Source organism: Schistocerca nitens, chromosome 2 (assembly GCF_023898315.1).
Source record: "Schistocerca nitens isolate TAMUIC-IGC-003100 chromosome 2, iqSchNite1.1, whole genome shotgun sequence".
Taxonomy (NCBI): Eukaryota; Metazoa; Arthropoda; class Insecta; order Orthoptera; family Acrididae; genus Schistocerca; species Schistocerca nitens.
This window is the reverse complement of record NC_064615.1, coordinates 210,341,541-210,364,401: the sequence shown is the minus strand read 5'-3', so window position 1 is coordinate 210,364,401 and position 22,861 is coordinate 210,341,541. Positions and strand designations below refer to the sequence as shown.

At 39.3% G+C, this 22,861-nt stretch overlaps 1 protein-coding gene across 2 annotated transcripts in view; it reads right to left on the bottom strand.

Annotated features, from left to right (window-relative positions):
• Window positions 1-22,861, bottom strand: part of LOC126235920 (adenylyl cyclase 78C-like) — a 751,097-nt gene that overhangs the window by 20,236 nt on the left and 708,000 nt on the right. For both annotated transcript variants that reach the window (XM_049944876.1, XM_049944877.1), the window contains exons 16-17: window positions 21,558-21,795; window positions 15,792-15,918 (exon numbers count right to left, since the gene is read on the bottom strand). In XM_049944876.1, coding sequence (XP_049800833.1) covers window positions 15,792-15,918; window positions 21,558-21,795 — 365 coding nt within the window. The remainder of the gene's footprint in view (window positions 1-15,791; window positions 15,919-21,557; window positions 21,796-22,861) is intronic.

Below are 22,861 nucleotides of genomic sequence, written 5' to 3'. Positions count from 1 at the left end.
GAAAATATGTCTTTATTGTATTTAATGTCTGAATATCTTTATAAAAACTAAAACTAAGCTTGTGCTTCAGACATCACAAATGAAAAAAGTCTTTTTTGTTATTTCAGAAACTGACATTGACACCCCAAGTGTTTTAGAGTAGGGTTCTGTCTAGGCCAAAAGAATTCACTTACTTAACAACAAATTACTTTAGCACAATAATTATGGGTAGATGTCAGCCTATGCTTCTTTGAAACTATCTCAACAAATTTGTCACTGCATTAGGAACCAGCATATGACTTAACTAACATTTTAAGGCTTTGACCCTCTGAGGTCTGTACAACATAAGAAAAGTCACCATAAGTTCATAAAAACTTTTCAATGTTTAGTGCCAAACGAAATTAAATCAAATCAAGTTTTTATTATCAATCACTATACTTCATATAATCAAAGATTGTGACATATTTGACTTGTTGATTCTACATCTGTATATAAACTTAATCTATGGTAATAATACATATATTACTTCTTACAGCCAGGTGTTATATTACAAGCTTATCATTAAAAGTTTATATAATACAGGTATCGTCTGTGGCTAGGTAACATGGAACTTGCTCTATGTCTAGTCTAATGTAAATGCAAGAAGAACTTTCCCTTAAAAAGTTGTGTGCTTCTCTTTGTGTGTGTGTGTGTGTGTGTGTGTGTGTGTGTGTGTGTGTGTGTGTCTGGACATTAGATTTAGCTTTTCAAATAAAGATTTGTAGTGTTGTTTCTTTTTAACTCCATGGTTCGGATGGCCTTTTTTTCTTTGAAGTCTAAAAGCTTTGAGTAGATTAGTTCTCTCAGACCCCTCCCCAGAAAATTATAATATACCTAGTGACTGAAACAAGAACAATGGAGGCCAAATACTTCCAGTATAAGATGTCACCTTTGTTCTGCCAATGCCCTTGTCAAAGATGTGCAGAGGAGCAGACAGAGATTCTCTTGCCCTTGGGGTGGGAAACTGCCTCTAAAGGCTGAAGAATCAGCAATGATCATCAGCATGAGGATGAAGATTGCAATGGAAACCACTGCATTAAAGACTCATAATGTGTATCCATAGGACATGTGACCCGTAATTGAAGAAGTGTCATGACGATCACTCCACTGGCAAAAGATTATGCATTAATTCACCACTAGGATTTCTGGTATGGGACTGCCAAGTGGGAGAAGACCATGAAAAAAGGTAGAATAACATTCTATATGTCAAAGGATGGAAAGTCACAATTTGAACACATTAGGAAAGACAGAGAACTTGAAAAGGGAAATGCAAAGACTCAGTATAGTTATAATATGGGCCAGTGACATGAAATGGAAAGAAGATAAGTAATTACTGTCACATGAATATGGGGCAATATCAACAGTGGCAGAAAATGGTGTAACAGGAGTAGGATTCATTATGAATAGGAAAGTAGGGCACTGGGTGAGCTACCAGGAACAGCTCAGTGACAGGGTTGTTCTCTTCAGATTCAATAACAAACCAACGCCAACAATGATAGTTCAAGAATACATGCCAACGTTGCAAGCAGAACATGAAGAGACAGAGTCCTTATGTGAGGTCAATTCCGTATGTGAAGGAATACAAAAACCTGATAACTGTGGGGGATTGGAATGTGGTTGTAGGGGAAGAAATACAAGAAAGGGTTGCTGAAGAATATGGACTTTGCAGTAGGAATGAGAGAGGAGAAAGACTAACCGAGTGGTAAAATTGTCTCAAGTGATCAGCCAAATGGTGGTGTCATGTTGCCACAACATTTTAATGAATTTTGTGCCCATAATCCTCAGGTGAATGGATACAAAACTCATTGAAATGTTGAGGAGACAGAATGATGCCACCACTCGGCTGATCACCCAAGAAAACTTTTTTTTTTATTATTACACTGAGAAAGCCTGCTATGACATGTAGACTAATTGAGTTCTGCAGTAAATTTTAGATAGTAATAGTGGAACTCTGCTCAAGAATCACAAATAACTACAAGTGACTACCATAGCAGAATACTGTCAAATGATATTTCACAAAACCCAAAGAAATTTTGATATTATGTAAAGCCTGTTAGTGGCACCAAAGTTGGTGTCCAGTCAATCATGGGTGAGTAAGAAACTGAAACTGAGAGTAGCAAAGCAAAAGCTGAAATGCTTAAGTCCATTTTCAAATGTTCATTTACACAGAAAAAGTCAGCACAACTGCCCAAATTTAATGCTCATACCACTGACAAGATGAATAAAATAAGTATTAATGTTAGTGATGTTGAGAAACAGCTGAAATTGTTAAATTGAACACAGCTCCAGGGCTCAAAGAAATCCCTGTCAGAGTCTGAATTTGTGGCTGAGTTAGCCCCTCTTCTAACTATAATATATCATAGATGCCTTGAGCAAAACACCATGCCCAGTCCTTGCAAAAAAGCATAGGTCACAACCATTGACAAGAATAATAGTAGAAATGATCTACAAAACTACTGTCCAATATCCTTGACATCGATTTGTTGTAGACTCTTAGATCATATTCTGAGCTTAAACATAATGAGGTATCTTGAACACAATGATCTCCTCAATGCCAACCAGCATGGATTCCAAAAAAACATTGATCATGTGAAACTCAACTCGCATTTTTCTCAACATGACGTACTGAAAGCTCTGGATCAAGGCAAACAGGTATATATAGTACTTCTTGGTTTCTGAAATGCATTTGACTCAGTAACACACCTATGCTTATTGTAGAAAGTACGATCATATGAGGCATAAAATTAAATTAGTGACTGGACTGAGGACTCTTTGGTAGCGAGGCACATCATTTTATCTTGGGTGGAATGTCATCATCAGATGTAGAAGTAACTTCAGGTGTGCCGCAGGGAAGTGTGATAGGATGCTTGCTGAGCATGTTGTATATTAATGGCCCTACACACAATATTAATAGTAACCTCGGACTTTTTGCAGATGATGCAGTTATCTATAATGAAGCACTGTCTGAAAGAGGCTGCATAAATATTCAGTCACATCTTGATAAGTTTTCAAAGTGGTGCAAAATATTAAGAAAAGGATGGTTGCTACTCCCCATACTGGGGAGCTGCTGAGTCACAGGTAGGCACAACAAAAAGACTTTCAGAAAGAAGCTTCTAGCCAATAAGGCCTTCATCGGAAGAACATACACATACACAATCATTCAAACTCAACTCACACACACACGTGACCACAATCTCTGGCTGCAAGCAGCAGCGCATGATTGGAGAAGCAACCAAGTGATAGGGGTAAGGAGGAGGCTACGAGGAATGGGTGGATAGCAACGTAGGGGTGGGGGTTGGTGAAATGCTGCTTGTGGGAGTATACAGGAATGAGGTGGAGAGAGTGTACAGCAGCTAGGTGCAGTCAGGGGGTTAGACAGAGGGCACAAGGGGAGGGGGGGGGGTGAAGGTGCAGGAAAAAGTGAGAAGTAAAAAGATTGTGGGTGTGTTGGTGGAGCAGAGGCTGTGTAGTGCTGGAATGGGAACAGGGAAGGTGCTAGATGTGTAAGGACAACAACAACAGTAGGTTGATGCCAGGAGGATTTTGGGAACATAGGGTACATTGCAGGTAGAGTTTCCACCTGGAGAATTCAGAAAAGCTAATGTTGGTGGGAAGGATCCAAATGGCACAAGCTGTGATGCAGTCACTGAAATGAACATCGTGTTGGACGTCGTGCTCAGCAACTAGGTGGTCCAGCTGTTTCTAGGCCACAGTTTGTTGGTGACCATTCATATGGACAGATAGCTTGTTGGTTGTGATGCCCATGCAGAATACAGCATGATGGTTGCAGCTTAGCTTGTAGATCAAGTGACTGGCTTCACAGGTAGCCCTGGCTTTGATGCGATATGTGATACTTGTGACTGGAATGTGGTATGTGGTGGTGGAAGGATGTGTGGGACAGGTCCTGCATCTAGGTCTATTACAGGGAGTTGGGAGCAGGGGTTGTTTGGGGATGGACGAGAATGTTGTGTATGTTTGATGGGTTTTGGAATACCACTGTGGGAGGGGGGCAGGATGGTGGTTAGGACATTCCTCATTTCACGGCATGATGAGAGGTAGCTGACACACTGGCAGAGAATGTGATTCAATTGCTCTAGTCCTGGGCAGTACTGAGTCACAAGGTGAATACTCCTCTGTGGCTCAATGCTGAGGCTTTGGGAGGTTATGGGCAAGTGGAGAGGTAGGACAAAGATCTGTCTTTGTATGAGGCTGGGAGGGTAATTACGGTCTGTGAAGGCCCCACTGAGTCCCTTGGTTTAATTCAAGAGGGATCGCTCATCACTACAGTATGACAGCGACAGGTGGGCTGGCTGTATGGAAGGGGACTTCTTGGTATGGCATTGGTGGCAGCTATCGAAGTGGAGGTATTACTGGTGGTTGGTAGGTTTGATACAGATGGAGATACTTATGTAGCCATCTTTGAGGTGGAGATCAACATCAATGAAGGTGACTTGTTGGGTTGAGTAGGATCAGGTGAAGTGAATGGGGGAGTTGGTGTTGGTTCTGGAGGAATGTGGATAGGGTGTCCTCATCCTCAATCCAAATCACAAAGATGTCATTGACAAATCTGAACCAGGTGACGGGTTTGAGATTCTGGATGTTTAGGCAGGATTCCTCTAGATGCCCATGAACAGAATGGCATAGGATGCTGCCTTGCTGGTAGGGTTTTGACTAACTCTCATCGTGCCCTGAAATGAGGGATGTCCTACCTACTATCTCGCCCCCCCCCCCCCCCTCCCCATCCCGCAGTGGTATTCCACTGCCTGCCAAAGCTACACAATAGCCTTATCCATCCCTACACAACTATTGCCCTCAAACATAAAAAATATCCTTGTCCATTCCTATACAATCCCTGCTTGCAATCCCTTGCCTCATGAATCATATCCCTGTAATAGACCTAGATGCAATACCTGTCCTATACATCCTCCCACCACCACATACTCCAATACTCCAGTCTAGTCACAAGGATCACCTATCCCATCAATGGCAGGACAATCTGTGAAACCAGTCATATGACCTACAAGCTAAGCTGCAACCACTGTGCTGCATTCTATGTGGGCACAACAACCAACAAGTTTGTCTGCATGAACGGCCACTGACAAACTGGGGACACAAAATAGCTGGGCCAACCAGTTGCTGAGCAAGCTGCCCAACATGACATTCTTCATTACACTGATTGCTTCACAGTCTGTGGCATGTAGATCCTTTCTACCTACACCAGCTTTTCTGAACTGCACAGTGGGAACACTCCCTGCAACATATCCTACATACCTGTAAACCCCCAGCCTCAAACTTTGTCAGCCATTGTCCTTACCCATCTAGCCCCTTCCCTGTTCCTGTTCCAGCACTACACAGCCCTCTATTCCACCAACACACCCACAGTCTTTTTACTTCTCTCCATTTCTGCTATCCTCCCCCTCCATCCAACAACCTCCCAACCGCACTTAGCTGCCCTACCCTCTCTCCACCTCGCCCATGTATGCTCCCAGAAGCAGCACTTTACTGTCTCCAACTCCTACCATGCTATCCCTCCCCCTCCCAGTCTCCTCCTTACCCCAAACTGTCATGCGCTGCTGCTCACAGTCTTGCCTCAGCACCAGAGACTATGGTTTTGTGTGTGTGTGTGTGTGTGTGTGTGTGTTGTCTTGCTGGTCAAAATCTTACTTTCTGATAATATTTTTGTTGGCCCTATCTGTGATTCGGCATCTCCACTATATGACGAGTAGCAGCTATCCTTTCCATACTATTGTCACTATTCCATCCTAGATTTTCCATTGTTAAAAGTGGTGCAAAGATTGACAAGTTGCTTTAAATGTTCAGAAATGTAAAATTGAGCATTTCACAAAATGAAAAAATGTAGTATCCTATGACTATAAATAATATCAATGAGCAACTGCTGGAATCGACCATCTCACACAAATACCTGGGTGTAACACTTTGTAGAGATATGGAATGGAATGATTGCTTAGGCTCAGTTGTGAGTAAAGCAGGTGGTAGACTTCAGCATACTGGTAGAATACTGGTGAAGTGTGATCAGTCCACAAAGGAGATTGCTTACAAATCACTTGTGTGACTGGTTCTAGAATGTTGCTCAAGTGTGTGGAATCCATACTAAATAGGACCAACAGGGAATACTGAATGAATACAGAGAAGGGCAGCACGGATGGTCACAGGTTTGCATGATCTGTGGGAGTGTGTCACAGAGATGCTGAAGCAACTGAACTGGAAGATTCTTGAAGGAAGGAGTATGCTATGCTGAGAAAGTCTATTAACGAAGTCTCAAGAACTGGTTTTAAATGATGGCTGCAGAAATTTACTACAATCCCCCATGTATTGATCACATAGAGATTGTGAGGATAAGATTAGAATAATTACTGCATGCACAGAGGCATTCAAACAATTATTCTTCCTGTGCTCCATAGGTGAATAGAATGGGAAGAAACCCTAATAGCTGGTACAGTGGGACATACCCTCTGCCATGGACCTCACAGTAGTTTACAGTGTGTAGATGTACATGTAATGAAAAGTAGCAGAAATGAGAACAGTGAGAAACTTAACATAAAAAGTGGTGGTTATGAAACAGATGAAGATAAGGAATTCTGGTATCTTGGACATCAGGAAGGAGGACATTAAAAGCTGGCTAGCACAGGCAAAGACAGCATCAAAGAAGCATCAAACATAGGCCTTAATTTGAGGAAGAAATTTCTGAGAGTACATGCTTGGAGCACAGCACTGTATAGTAGTGAATTATAGACTGTGGGAAAACCAGAAAAGAAGAGAATCAAATGATTTGACATGTGGTGCTACAGAGGAATGCTGAAAGTTAGGTGGACTGATAAGGGATATGGGAAAATTCCAAGTGGATTACATCATGATCAGACAGATATTCCGAAATTAGATATCGAATTGTAAGATGTACCCAAGTGCATATTACACTCAGATCACAATTTAGTAATGATAAAGAGTAGATTGAGGTTCATGAGAATTGTCCAGAAGAATCACTGTGGAAGGAAGTGGGACCAGAAATACTGAGAATTGATGAGATACATTAGAAATTCACTAAGGATCTCTAAAAAGGGCAGTCACAAATGCTGGTAAGACAAACATAGGTATTAGGGTAGTGACTGTGAAGAAACCTGTGTAGCAGAAGAAACACTGCAATTAATCGCCAAAAGAATGAAGTGCAAAAATGCTCACTGAAAGACTGGAATACAGCAATATAAATCACTTAGGAATAAAATAAATAAAACGTGTGGGGCAGCTAGATCGAAACGGCTGAGGGAAAGATTTGGAACAAAATGGGTAACAGATTTAAGTGATTTACATTGCAAGATCACAAGTTAATGTAAGTGCAAGAGAAGCCATTGGAAATGTGTAATACTAGTACATTTATAACCAGTGTAACCACCAGACTGTTGAATGAAACATGCAAACTTGTGTGCATTGTATTGTACAGGTGCCGGATGTCAGTTTGTGGGAGTTCCATGCCTGTTGGACATGGTTGGTCAATACAGTGGATGACATTTGGGATGTTGTCTGATGATGTCCCATATGTGCTTGATTGGAGACAGATCTAGTGATCAAGCAGGTCAAGGCAACATGCCAACACACTGTAGAGCATGTTGTGTTACAACAGCAGTATATGGGTGTGCATTATCCTTTTGAAAACTACCCATAGAATGCTGTCCGTGAATGGCAACACAACAGGTCTAATCAACAGATTGATGTACAATTTTGCAGGCAGGTTGCATGGGATAACCACAAGGTTCCTCCTGCTGTCATACAAAATTGCATCCCAGAGCATAACTCCAGGAGGTCCCACAGAGGGGTTGGATGCAGGTTCTCAACTGGCCTACTTCTAACCAACACACAGCCATCACTGGCTGTGAGGCAAAACCACCTTTCATCAGAAAAAGGCAACAGACTTCCACCATGGCCTCCAGTATGCTCTCCACTGATACCACAGAAGTTGAAAATGGCAGTGGTTCGATGTCAGGAATGCAAGCTACAGGGTGTCTATCTTGGAGCTGTCCTTGAAGTAATCAATTTGTAACAGTTCATTGTGTCACTCTGATGCCAATTGTTGCTCAAACTGCTGCTGCTGATGCAGTATGATGTGCAAGAGCCATACACCAATCACTATGGTCTTCCCTCTTGGTAGTACCATCTGGCATTCCACAGCTGGTCTTCTTGCGATTGTACACTCTCACGATCACCGCTGCCAGCAATCATGTACAGTGGCTATGCTCCTGTAAAGTCTTTCTGCAGTATCACAGAAGCAACATACAGCTTCTCGTAGCCCTATTGCACGATCTCATTCAAACCCGGTGAAGTGTTGATAATTGCATCTTTGTCCCCTTAAAGGCAGTCTTGACTAACTTGAGACAGGCAATGTACATTCAGACTTTTGGTAAAATATCATCCACACAATTCTGAAGATAGCAACAGCAGATAACTGCAAGAACTGTCATACAATCAGCTTAACAGCTCATGCATCCCAACTGCTGAGAGGAATAATATCCAGAAGAATGAAAAACAAAATTGAAGATCTGCTATATGAAGATCAATTTGGCTTTAAGGAAGGTAAAGTCAATAGCAAGATAGTTTTGACATTGCGCCTGATAATGGAAGAAAGACTTAAAACTAGTCAAGACACGCTCATAGGATTTTTCAACCTAGAAAAAGCATTTGACGATGTAAAATGATGGAAGATTTTCAAAATTTTGAGAAAAATAGGTGTAAGCTGTGGGGAAAGATGGGTAATATGCAATATGTATAAGAATTAAGAGGGAACATTAAGCCTGGAACACAAGGAATGAGGTGCTCAGATTAAAGAGGGTGTAAAACAGGGATACAGTATTCCATCCATATTGTTCAATGTATACAGTGAAGTGGCAATGACTGATATAAAAGAAAGATTTAAGAGCGGGATTAAAAAGATATCAATGATAAAATTCACCAATGACATTGCTACCCTTAGTGAAAGTGAATAAGAATTACAGGATGTGTTGAATGGAATGAACAGACTAGTGAGTAAAGAATATGGATTGCAAGTAAACTGGAAAAAGAGAAAGGAATGAGAAGTAGCAGAAATGGGAATAACAAGAAATTCAACATAAAAATTGGTGATCATGAAATAGACGAAGTTAAGAAATTCTGTAACCTTGGAAGCAAAATAAGCCATGATGAACAAAGCAAGAAGGACATTAACAGCAGATTGGCACAGGCAAAGAGGGGATTCCTGGCTAAGAGTAGTTTCCTGATATCAAACATAGGCCTTAATTTGAGGAAGAAATTCCTGCGAATGTATGTTTGGAGCAAAGTATTGTATGGTAGAAAATCATGGGCAATGGGGAAACCAGAACACAAGACAATCAAACCATTTGAGATGTGAAAGAAGAATGTAGAAAACTGGGTAGGCTGATACAATAGGGAATGAGGAGTTTGTCTGTAGAATCAGCAAAAAAATGAACATATGGAAAACACTGACAAGAAGAAGGGGCATGATGATAGGATGTGTGTTAAGACTCAGGGAACAACTTTGAAGGTACTAGAGGGAGCTTTAGAGGATAAAAGATATAGGGGAAGACAGAGATCGAAATACATCAAACAAATAATTGAGGGTGTAAGGTGCAAGTGCTACTCTGAAATGAAAAGGTTAGTGCATGGGCAGAATCTATGGCAGACCATCAAACCAGTCAGAAGACTGATGACTATATATATTTAAAAGGAGTTTTTTGTAGACAAGATCATGTTCAAAGCTATTTTTTATTGATTGGTTTTGACAGATAGGAATGTCATCTTCAGATTTTTAAAACCTTTTTTGGTTGTATGTCATGTTAACATCTTGGTGGATAGTATATTGTCCATCTCACACATTTGTCAAAAATAAAATTACAAAAAGGTCTCTCACAAGTAAAAATACACACTTTGTGGAACTTGGCACTTCTACATATGTAGCACGACTTTGATGCTTGACAGTTGTAAAATTATCAATATGCAGTAAAAGTGTATATTTATGACAATGTAAATGTAAACATTGCTGCTTGACAGTTGTTAAAATCCTCAGTATATAGTAAAAGTGTACATTTATGCCAATGTAACACTGGCATAAAAGTACCAGTACACTTTAATATATACTGTATTGCGGATTTTAACAACTGAAAAGAATCAAAGGAGTTCTGTGTATGTAGACATGCCAAGTTCCAAAGGTGTATATTTTTACTTGTGGCAATCCTGTTTGTAATTTTGTTTTTGACAAACCTGCGCAGAATGTGTAATTTGTGATGGTATGCACCTCTAATGAGAAATATCACAACAGATTCTCTGGAAAGTGTGTATACCATTCGAAGGTTGGCTTGAAATATCAGCAAACAAGTGAGTAACAATGCGAATATCTAATATCTATCCTTGTCTTCAGAGCTGATTTTGTGCTCAACTAGAATTTTCCATCAATGTATTTACTCTTCTGATACCTTCTGATATAAATGAAGGCAAGTTATATTCACAGTAACATTTCCTGTATTAAAAAGTATGAAAGCAATATGAGAGTTATTTATAAGCATACTTGCAGGTAGTTTTCTGCACACTTTACATGTAAGCAGACTCCTTGAATTCAGTTCCTAGTTACATCCAATTTTACTAATTATATGCTGTGAAATTCTTATGCTAATGAAGAATGAACATTGTAGATAATATTGTTTAACAAATTATCTCAAAAATGTCTAACATATTCAATAAAATCTTACTTTTTATATATTTAAGGTCGTTGTGGAGTTGCCTCTTCCTGGCAATAGAAATTTTTGTGCCTTGACTTACTTGATTACATATGGTTCTAAGTGGAAAGGTTTCACTGAGCATTTCAAGAAAACTGGTTTAAAGTATATCCAGCTGTCAAAAAGCCATTCAAACTCTTTTTGAATAAAATCATTATGGGTATGAGGCTGCTTCATTATGAGGCACTAAAACAACTAACATGCTGATGTTTTGAGTGACTTTGCAGGGATCCTCTTAATGGCGACTTGTCATAAAGTCAGTCAAAATACTCCATTTTAGTTGTTTTAGTGTTTTATAATGGAGTGGTTGAGATGTGCGAGAGCCTTTATCAATGCCTGCTCCTCCTAACATCTTTGACCTGTTGCTTGGCAACTTTGGCTCAGGCATCCCATTAGAGGGCAGCAACGTAGTGCTTTGCGAGGATGAAAGCTCGTGCATGAGCTGTAGCAAGAAGGAAGTTGGTTGAGTGTCCACTGCAGTACTGCAACTAATAGATGACATTTTGCAAATGGCTCTGTGTAGTGGCCAAGGGACTGACTTCTGCTGGTGAGTCCACTATGAGTACCGATGCAGGTGTGTTGACCTTTAATGGGACAGGCATTCTGTTGGAACTGGCCATTACCTTCTTGCCTGGGCAGTGGCTGGTTGTGATCTGAGTTGCTGAACTCACTGCCTTACGTGGTGGACAGGGGCCATTGTGGAAGTTTTAATTTCATGCAGGAACAATGTGGAATCTAGATGGTGAGCATCTGTTTTATAGCCATCGGGTGACAGGTAATGGAACTTTGGGAAATCCCTGTTATCAAGGCACACTGCACTGTAATATTGCACTCTCCCAACTTGTTTGGGTGTGTTGATTTTAATAATCAAGCACATTTGGCAGAGGGCTGCCTTGAAAGTGTACAGGCACTAGGCTGGTGAGTGGATACTGACCACATGTAATCCATTTTATTTGTGTTTACATTGTAAATAACACTGCATGTGGCCGGTGGCACTGACAGAAGTACTGCTCATGTTTATTATTACTTGGCTTTGGACATGCTCCATGCCGCTCTGGCATTGGACCTCCTTTCCCCCTTAAGGTTGTTGGGAGTCCTCTGCAGAAATACTGAGCCATGCTGCTCTCTATAGCCGTCCATAATTGCGAAAGTGTTGCTGGTCCAGGATTTTGTGCACAAACTGACCTCTTGATTATGTCCAATAAATATTCTATGCGATTCATGTCAGGCAATATGAATGGCCAAAGCATTCATTTGAATTATCCAGAATATTCTTCAAACGAATCATGAACACTTGTGGCCCGTGATATGGTGCACTGTCATCCATAAGAATCATATCACTGTTTGGGAACATGAAGTCCATGAATGGATGCAAATGGTTTCCAGGTAGCCGAACATAACCATTTCCAGTCACTGATCAGTTCTTCGACCAGAGGACCCAGTCCGTTCCAGGTAGCCACAGCCCATGCCATTATGGAGTCACCACCTGCTTGCACAGTGCCTTGTTGACAACTTGGGTCCATGGCTTCATCGGGTCTGCATCACACTTGAACACTACCATATCTTACCAACTTAAATTGGGATTCATCTTACTAGGACATGGTTTTCCAGTCGCCTATGATCCAACCGATATGATCACAAGCCCAGAAGAGGTACTGTAGTCAATGTCGTTAGGAATAGCACTACATCGGTCATCTGCTGCCATGGCCCATTAATGCCAAACTTTGTTGCTCTGTCCTAACAGATACTTTTGTCTCATGCCCCACATTGATTTCTGCAATTATTTCATGCAGTGTTGCTTGACTGTTAGCACTGAAAAATCTATGTAAATGCTTCTGCTCTGTTATCAAGTGAAGGCTGTTGGCCACTGCGCTGCCTGAAATTTCATATTCTCAGCGTACTCTTGACATTGCAGAGCTAAGAATATTGAATTCGCTAATGTTTTCCAAAATGGGATGTCCCATGCCTCCACCTCCAACTACCATACCCTGTTCAAAGTCTCTTAATTCCCATTGTGTGGCCATAATCATGTCAGAAACCATTTTGCATGAATCACCTGGGAACAAATGACAGCTTCGCCAATGTGCTGACCTTTTATACCTTGTGTATGCGATACTATTACCATTTGTATGTGTGCTTATCACTGTTCCATAAGTTTATCCCTCAGTCTAGGCACTGACACTTTAAGGAATTTAAAATCTTAAAAACATAGCTGCATGGAGGGTCTTGTTTCCTAAAGGTTTCTGTTGAACTGCTGCTTTTATGTTTTGGTAACTCATTTGAAACATAGTTGATCATCTAAGGCAGATAGTTAAATTCTAATACTTCTTATTACTTCAATACAGCAACTCTTAAGTGTACACTCTTCATTCAAATAATTAAAATCATTTTGTATTTTATACAATAACAAATAAGTATATATGAGCTTCCATATGATTTTTCTTCTTTACAAGAGCTTTGGCTAATTTGAAATTTTCGATAGTACTTCATTTATTGTTGTCGTATTGATACAACAACAAATCAAGAAACTTCATTCGTGGGCACATCCAAACATGATTTTTTCCTTTCTTTAATTCTGTTACGTCCCCACATCATCCTAGTTTACTCACACTTATTAAATTATTCCTGGCTTTTACATCATAGATGGATTAACTTCTTACTGAAATACACATGCTAATATTCAAGAAAGGAGGAGCTGCTTGATGCAGTATTTAAATAACTCACCAATGCATTGTTCAAGAATGTATATTCATCCACTGAGATAAAAACAAGCATTAAGACAGCCACAAAAAGATCATAGCAATGTACAGGTGACTGTGAAATCCAAAGACTTCTTGCGGTCCATTAAGGACATCACTAACTGAACAGGAAATATCTTGATGAGAGGGAATAATGCTGTACCCTATAAACACACCTATGAGATACAGGATCACCCAAAGTCAGCCAAGGATGCTTGCAAACTGCTGGAAAAAGATGGAATTTACAGGATTCCATGCAGTTTTGAAAACATGTATATGGATTTTATTAAAAGAACTGTCAGAAAATTACTGGAAGAACAGAAGGGTAACTGTAGAAGGGGAGAAACAGACAGATCAGACTTCATGAAACATGCTTTGCTAACAGAAGACCACTGAATTTGAGTTGATTTGATAGATTCTGGCAGCCACAAGGGAAACCATGAAAGGATATACAAAGACCATAGAGATTGTTATATATCTTAAAAATTTTAATAAGGAGCAGGGTGTAAAACTGACTGATATGTATATTCCGGTGTTGAGGAAAATGTGTACCAGTATCGCACCATGGGATGACAGCAACAGTGGGCAGCAGCAACCAATGATGACCAAGTGCATTCAAGTATTCAAAACGTGTGACATCATACCTCTGTGCAGGAGTGCATTGAAACGGAATTTTACTTCTGACAGTAGGGTGTCAGGGTGTGATTCGGACCTTCAAAAGTGCTACAATCCCCCTTGAAAATGCCCTTTGTATTTGGTCTTGATATGGCAGGTTTCAAAAAGATATTCACCTGATCACAGTATAAGGGCTAGGAACACTTTAAAAGTGTAACATTTCCAGCCAAGATAGTTTATATTTTACAGCCTCAGATAGGCTGCACTGATTCTATTGTAACCCCAGGCTGCAACCTGTGACACACCACTGACCATACAGGCATGTATTGCAGGTTCCCACAGTTCAGGTCCATTAATTACACTGCTCTCAGGTTGGTTGGTAGATTCAGCAGGAGAGGACCAAACAGCGGAGTCATCAGCCCGATCGGATTACGGAAGGATGGGGAAGGAAATTGGCCATGCCTTTTCAAAGAAATCATCCTGCCATTTGCCTGAAGTGATTTAGGGAAATCGTACAAAACCTAAATAAGGATGGATGGACGTGGGTTTGAACTGTTGCCCTCCCGAATGCATGTCCAGTGTGCCAACCACTGCGCCACCTCACTCAGTGCTCTCAGGAGAGTGATGGAAACAGTCTGGTTCAACACAAATATGCTCAATTGTTTTCAACTGAACTTCCAGCAGTCACAACAATACCGTGTAGTGTCAGCCTAACCACTAGCAGCACATGTATCACAGTAAACAGCGATGCCATCACAGGCACTACTTCTCTTCCAAGAAACTACGTGCTTGCCGAATACTCCAGTGGTATCCTTCCACTGGGCAGGTATTTAGGATGCTGTCCAGCTGGCTACAGCTAGTTTGCACTCCAGGCTTATGCCTACCATGTCTAGCAGCCCATCACTTGGAGTTCACACTTCAGCCCTTGTCTCACTGTACTTCATCACAACTGTCCTCAAGCTACTCTCTTGCTGGATCTGGTCTCAATTGTCCTTGAGCACCGCTACAACACTGTATAGATCTCATGTTCAGTCATCCTCAAGCTCAACATCTCCCTGGACTTCATCTTCAACCGTCCATCAACTCAGTGCCTTGCAGGAACCTGTCTTCACTTTCACGTCGAGCAGCTTACCACTCACTGCAGACGATGATCTCACGGACATTATCTCTATAAGAACATTCCAGTGCAACGTAAGTTATTGATAGTCAGTCTGGATCAAGTAGAGCAAAGTCACATTTGAAGAAACTGTGTTGTTGTATTTTGTTCGTAAGACGTAAGAAACATATTGTTGTTCCTCACTAACAGTGTACATCAGTTGTTGTGTGTTCTTCCCCTAGGTTACAAATACAGAACCTACTGGCACTTCAGTGCTATGACTTGTGTCAGAGAAGGATAGTCATGTGACTATCAGTTCTGCATAATCTACAGAGTGCTCTTTTAAGGAAGTGGGGTCTAATATTTTGTACAGTTGAGCTTATATTTACTATTTCTGTCACCAGGCAGTGACTCTTTTAAAATTTAGTTAGCATTTGGGAGTGTAAGAGACAAGTGATATTTATATCTATATTGCTGTGTAATGACCATGCTTGTTGCAACTGCCAATAATGAATACTATGCACATAATCTTTAAAAAATTGTACATACCAATAATTTCATTCAGCAAACGAATGCACTCCATTCCTTTGTTTATGTCCTCTGAATAAAATTCTGTGAAGTTGGGTATACTTGCAAACATCACTCCAACTTTGTCACGGGACTGGGAATACAGCTCCTGTTTAATTAAAATATGAAAAAATAATTGACTATTTAGGTTTCCTTTCAGAATTGAGTAAATATCTGCCAACAACAGAATTTCTTACATATTCAGAGGCAGGCCGTTTTTTGTATGATGAGGTTGAGTTAGCAAGAGAACTTTCAAATGTAATAGTAAAAACAAAATGCAAGCAGAGAGAGAGAGAGAGAGAGAGAGAGAGAGAGAGAGAGAGAGAGAGAGAGAGAGAACAGGTACTTAGCTACAGGTTCATTTATGTAGTAGAGGCAGGGTGTCTAAAGATTTTCTGAGGATCAAATTCATGACCTTTTCATGACTTTTTCTTTACCTCTTTAGTTATATTCATGAACTCTCAACAATGTGTGTGGTACAATGACAAAAAACTCTTTTGTTTATGAACCAGAAAGCTGGTTGAAATGAAAGATGAATGCAATTATTCTTGTATCACTTAAACTGTATGTCAGTGCCAATAACGTAATTGTGTATAACTTGTAGTATACTGTTCATCAAATGCTATAAAACATTAAACTCTCACACAGGATGGGTTATAACTGTTTTCAGAGATATTTGTCAACACATCAATCAAAATACAAATTGTTTTCACAAAGTAATGTAGAGAAAACTTACAATTTTCCTTGAGACAATATAACAGTTTTGAAGGTACAAAAATTATGTCAACTGTTCAAATGTTAAACTTCTTAGCAAAGTATTCAATGTATAAGTTTCTTGCTAAACTCGAAATTTCGACACAGAGAACTTCAGGTGCTTCTTTTTCCTTTTCTATAATGATTCTTTTTTTTTTATTTTTGAGCTCTTTTATTTATTCAACTATTCTTCTTCTAAGATTGGCAACTTCGTTTTCAAGTCTTCTACTCTTTTTGATGAAGATTTCTTCACAGCTAGTATCACTGATTTTCTAATGTCCACATTCAGTTCTTTCTCACTATTAAGAAAACCGCCTAATGATTTATTGCATTGTAAACACTCCTCTTTACAATAATTGTATCGTCTTGTAACTTTCAACTAAAATTTCTTTGTTACCATGAAAGCCTCTTTCTAATGCAGTATTTTCATGAAACATGCATACCAGCTTCTGCCCAAACTTGATGAAGCTACAGTTTGCACTCTGCAGTACATTCATCAGAAAGTAATCAAGTTTGTCCTTAATAGGATTGAAATGTTTCAGTTGTTTTTCAGAATATACACAAAATTTAAAGTATTCTCTCTTCACTATGTCAGCTCTTGAGGGAACCATGTGTTTCTTTGACACAAATACTCCCAGTGCAATTGTCACTCGAGAATTTCTCAAAATGGAGCTCTGCATAACTTTGGGTGATAAAAATGAGCCACCTTTGACTGTCTTTAATTTCAAAGGACTCTTCTCAGCAATTTTTGGACATAGAATTTGCAAATACCTGTGCACTCACGTGTGAAAATAAGGATATCCTTTTCCGTGTATTTCTTGCTAGGAGCCATACTGATTTGCCAATGTTGCCAATTGTGCAGTGTACTGTTAACTGGTGTTGACTGCATTGTTGTTTGCTTTGTCACTGGACTGTGCTGTCACTACCTGCATTTTGTTGCACTATTTCCATTGTTTTTCATTATTTAACATGTCAATACAAACAGTGATCCCAATTTTGATACCAAAAATTATTTAACTGACGATTGCGTACATTGGTGCTTTTATGGAAACTGGAAGCACAAGTCTGAGTTGCCTGCACAGCGTACTTCCAGTAAATAGAGGTGAAATGAACGCCCTTATCTGCGAGTAGTATTAGTACAATGTGGGAAACATTTTGGCTGGTGAGATATCAGTTTTACCCTGATCATCCTTAACATCTTTAAAACAAGATAAAAATTACAATAGCTTTATATTAATTATTAAATACCTCCTTTAAGGAAATGTCTTTCCAAAAATGATGCAGCTTAAAGAGACTTAAACAGAAGAGGGAGTGGACAGAGTTATAGAAACAGCTGTTCTAACTGAAACTCTTCCAGTAACACATAAGATGGCAGCACTTTTATGGTAGAGCTACAATTTCTGCATACAAAATTCAAGCTTTCGCAAGGATGTGGGTTTTAAGGAAGAGGGTAAGGAGTCATTCCAATCCTGGGAGCGGAAAGACTTACCTTAGGGGGAAAAAAGGACAGGTATACACTCGCACACACACACATATCCATCCGCATAATACAAAATTCATGACCACTCACTGAATTTCATTATCTTTTCATTACTTTCATGACCATCTTTTCATTTTCATTACTTTTTCATGGTTGTCATGATCTGTAGATATCCTGTAGAAGAGAAGAAAGGAATTGGGGAAATAAAACCATCAAGAGACTAGGATCTCAGATTAAGGATGACAAGCAAAACAGCACAACAATAAAATCATTAACAAACTGCTAGCAGCACACGGGCTTTAAAATCGTGAAAAGTTATAAATGGCAATGGGATCATTGAAAAAGTCATGGATATGGTCAAACAAAGATTTGAACTAGTGAGCTGTCAGAAACTGCATTGGTAACTTTTGTTAAACTGCTATAATCTATTCTTGCTTACTCAAAGTAATGTAACTCATCAAAATTAGCCGGAAAGCAGCTATTATGGAATGGGTCAGTGGTGGTGGTGGCCATTGTGGAGATGGTGGTGCAGGTAGAGGAGGCAAGTGGCTGGGAGAAGAAGGAATGAGCTCAGCTGAATGTGTTGAGAAGCTTGTCTTTTTGTGTAGCCCAGTTTAACTCATTCTATAAAGGAAAAAAGCAAACATTATTGAAAGGGGAAAGGAAGTAGGGGAAGATAAAAAAGGAGATGACTTATTGCAAAAAGAATCTGAAACAGCCCTGGAACATCTAGGTCAAAACAAGGTATCTGGAATAGACAACAATGCCCCAAAAGTATCAAGATCTTTGGGAAACCATGAAAAAAATATGTTAGCTAGTATACTACATACAGATAAAAAGATTTCAGGAGAATGTAGTAAATATAATTAATATACAGGAAGCAGTTGTAGATCACATATTGTTTGATTTATTTTGACTGATCTCGCTCATCAGCAGATGGAAGTAGCTTTGGATATTCGTTGTGACCTGTGGCTTTGTTTTTTGACTTAATTACAATGGCCACTGCATCTGCTGCAGGTCATGTCTGCCTTATCTAAGAATGTAATAACCACTATTTGAAACACAGCAGGTGCTGACAGAAGCGAATACTACCATCCACAGTTTAGTATGTCACAGCTGAAAAATACTAAAAAGAAATTACTTACAGAAGAGTGAAAAGACTGACACAAGCCTACCCCAGGGAATATGCGAGGCAATACTTACCCTATGACTTATCTTAGAAAATAAATTTAAAAAACGATCAACCTGTAGTTACAGCATTTTTAGTTTAGAGAAATGTTTTAATAATGTTGACTGGAATACACTCTTTGTAATCCTTCAGGTGGTGAGGATAAAACACAGGGAGCAAAAGCTCATCTACAATTTGTACAGAAACCAGACAGCAGTTATGAGTTGAAGTACATGAATGGGAGAAACTATTTGAGTAGATAGTGAAACAGAGCTGTAGGGTGTCCCCATGTTAGTCAATACGTACATTAAGAAAGCAGTAAATAAAGCCAAGAGCACATTCAGAAAGGGAATTTTGGTTCAGGAACAATAAATATGGCTTTAAGGTTTGCTAACAATAATCCTGTCAGAGATGATAAACAACTTAGAACATCAGTTCAATCGAATGAAAAGTACTTTTAAAAGAGGTTATAATATGAACACCAAGAAGGCTAAAGCAAAGTTGTTCTTGGGGTCTTTTGTTGTGGCCTGCCTGAATAAAATCTTCTTGGCTTTCAGGCCCATGGTGTTCCTCTTAGTTAGGCATGACAGCATTATCTGAAACCTTCTAGAGGATGGGTGATGTGATACCATACTTAAAGGACCATAAGACATACCTTCATTTTTAAGCAATTAAAAAAAACATTTTTACTGTTTTTATTATTAAATTGCAAAGCAAGACTAAAAAAACTTAGTTTTTAAAATTGAGCTGACCTTTAAACTCCCTGAAAATCATTATCTGAATTTTCTTCTTCTTCTTCTTCCTCTCTATTGTTATCGTTGTCCTCTTCATACATAAGGTGGTCTTGACTGCCACAAAGAGCATAACTTATGTCACTCTTCTTGAAAGATGAAACAATAATATCTTCTCTCACTCCAGACCACAACTTTTTTACAGCTAGCTCTGTATGGCCATTTTTAAGACTGGCAGGAATTTGATATCCAGCACTGGACATTTTTATATTAATTTTGAGTATAAGACACACCTGAATTTTTTAGGCAATTTTTCGAAGAAAAAAGTGCATCTTATAGTCGGTAAAATACAGTATGTGTGCAGTGAGGCAAGCAGTGCAGTTTCTGCCAGGCATGGAACTGAGTGAAGTCAGGTAAGAAGGTGTGCCAGTACAACACTTGTGAACCATTCCCAGCTCCTTGCAAGAATCTTTCTTCTTTTCTGTTCAGTGTCCAGAGCCTGTTCCCATCCCCTACAAAGTGTGTACCCTGATCTCAGTTAAAATTGTTGAAGTTCCTCAGTTAAAATTGTTGAAGTTTATTCTAATTTCAGCAGCCTCCAAATAACAGAATCCCAGTATGATGATGCATGAGCAAAGAGCCTTCTCTTTCCAAATTCCATCTTGTGCCTGTTCAGTCATGGCCAGCTTTCTCAAGTTCCCTTTTCTTGGTGTGTTGCATGTGTTTGGCATAACTTTCAGCAACTGTGCTAATTGTTTGGCCTATGTAGATGCAGCTGTATTCACAGAGGACCACATACACATTGGGTCATCTTTAGTGGAACGTAACAGATCTTGTATCTTGGAGAGAGGACAGAACATTGGTCTTAATCCATGTCTCCACTACATACTTCCTATTTTGATGTTATTCACCCCACAGTAAGGAAGAACTCTGGCCAACTTGGCCTCAGTCAATTGCACCTGAAAGCATTCACAATTTCTCCCTTGCTGTAACAACTTTTTCTGAAAATGAGTCTCGAATGTTGCAGTTCAGATTGTAGATAGTAGTTATCAGACATCATCTTTTCTCTGTGTACCAACGTCTTCAGGACTGTTTTCTTGTGCACACAATTGTGACACTTTAAGTGATTACACATATTTTAAATGTAATAAAGGCCTACTATTAACAATTTCTGAAAATTTCATTAATTTTACACACATGATTCCAGCACTAGGACAATTTAAATAAAACCCTGCATCACTTTACAGACTAGTGTATTAGGCATGAACATGGAAACCACTGGTTTGAAGGAATTAATATGGGCAAAAAAAGAATAAAGAAACGTATGCTTATGGTAAGAAATGCACACGTGCGCGCACACACACACACACACACACACACATGTAAGAGAGGAAGATAGAGACAGAGAGAGAAAGAATGAAATGGAGACAGTGAGATGTTGAGCACAAAAAGAGAATGTAACTGTATTGTCAGTTTATTTGTCATGAACTAAAGCAAACATACATCTAGACTATAAAGAGAGGTTGGCAGTAACTTTCACTGCATGTTGTGAATGTCTTCTTGCTCTCTTTCATTAGTAACAGTATTCTATTGTTTCGTACAGTACAGGAACTGACCTCAGTTCGGCGATCTTCAGATAAGAAATGTTTCGCAACATGGTCTGGTAAAATGTTTTTCAGTAACTGCGTATTATTTTGCCGCGTTTCCATCATGTCTGCCAGTTCTCGTTCAGCCTGTTGTTTCCAGAGGAAATCGAGTCTTGATGTTACTTCCACAAGGCGTGCATGATATATCACCATAATCAGAAAAACAGTGAGTAGCACCAGCATTTGTGTATAAAGTGGTAGTGTTGACCTAGAGATACAAAACAAAATATTAGAATACAATCTTTCATATGAAGCTTCATCAGAAATTGTGTCTTGCTTTCAGACATATGTTCATTCATAGCTCTAAAGTGGGTTTATCACTCCAATTTAAGCAAATTAAAATGTGTAAACTGTACACTTAAAGTTTTAGTAAATGTTTAACATTTGGCAAGGCATGAGATGCTCACAGAATGCTCTCTAACCCACTACATGTTACACTCTCCAACACAGGACATAAGAAGAGGGAAAAAAAGAGGCAAAATAAAAATGATGACAGTCACACATACATACTGGAAACTGGTTTGAAGAGTCAAAGGACTTTCTTCATGAACTGCTACAATCTCTGACATTTTCAAACTCCACATGCATCTACAGAAGGATTGCTTACAGGTTTCCACATGTTGAGGGTACATGTGAGTTAGTTAGTTAATCACATTTCTTAGATAAATGTAATCATTTCTACAAAAATATAACAGACAACTTCTGTAGCTTCTGTTATCTATCCAACATGCCTGCTGCTCTAGTGACTATTGTATGTCTCTCACATGTTGCATGTAAGTTACTGTCTTGAAGATAACTGGATCAATGCCATAATTATATAGTAACACCCCTCCCCCTCCCTCCCCCAACAGAGTACTGGAACTTTAAAGTTATTAAAATATCATGGGCTTTCTTGGAGTTAGAATCTACTTAATGACTACATCAGAGAAGAATAACAACTGATATGATAGCTTTGCTGACTTCATACAGAATGTGTTGTGGTGAACAAGAGGTTTAGAAATGTTAAGATTGGCCTTTGCAGTCTAATGCTTTCTTCCTAATGGAAGGAAGTTTGAGATGGGTGCACTTAAAGAAGAACACACAGTCCAAAAGAGAAACAAAAGTAATGCAAATGAGCATTTAACAGCATCTACATCTGAATGTCATATACTCACTGTAGTCAGTGAAGTAAGCTTTCACATGATTTCACAGCTTGGTGAATGTATATCAGAGACACCTCATAGTTGAGCTTACTGATTCTTTTGGAGCAGAACATAAATGTTATAGTGTTAACA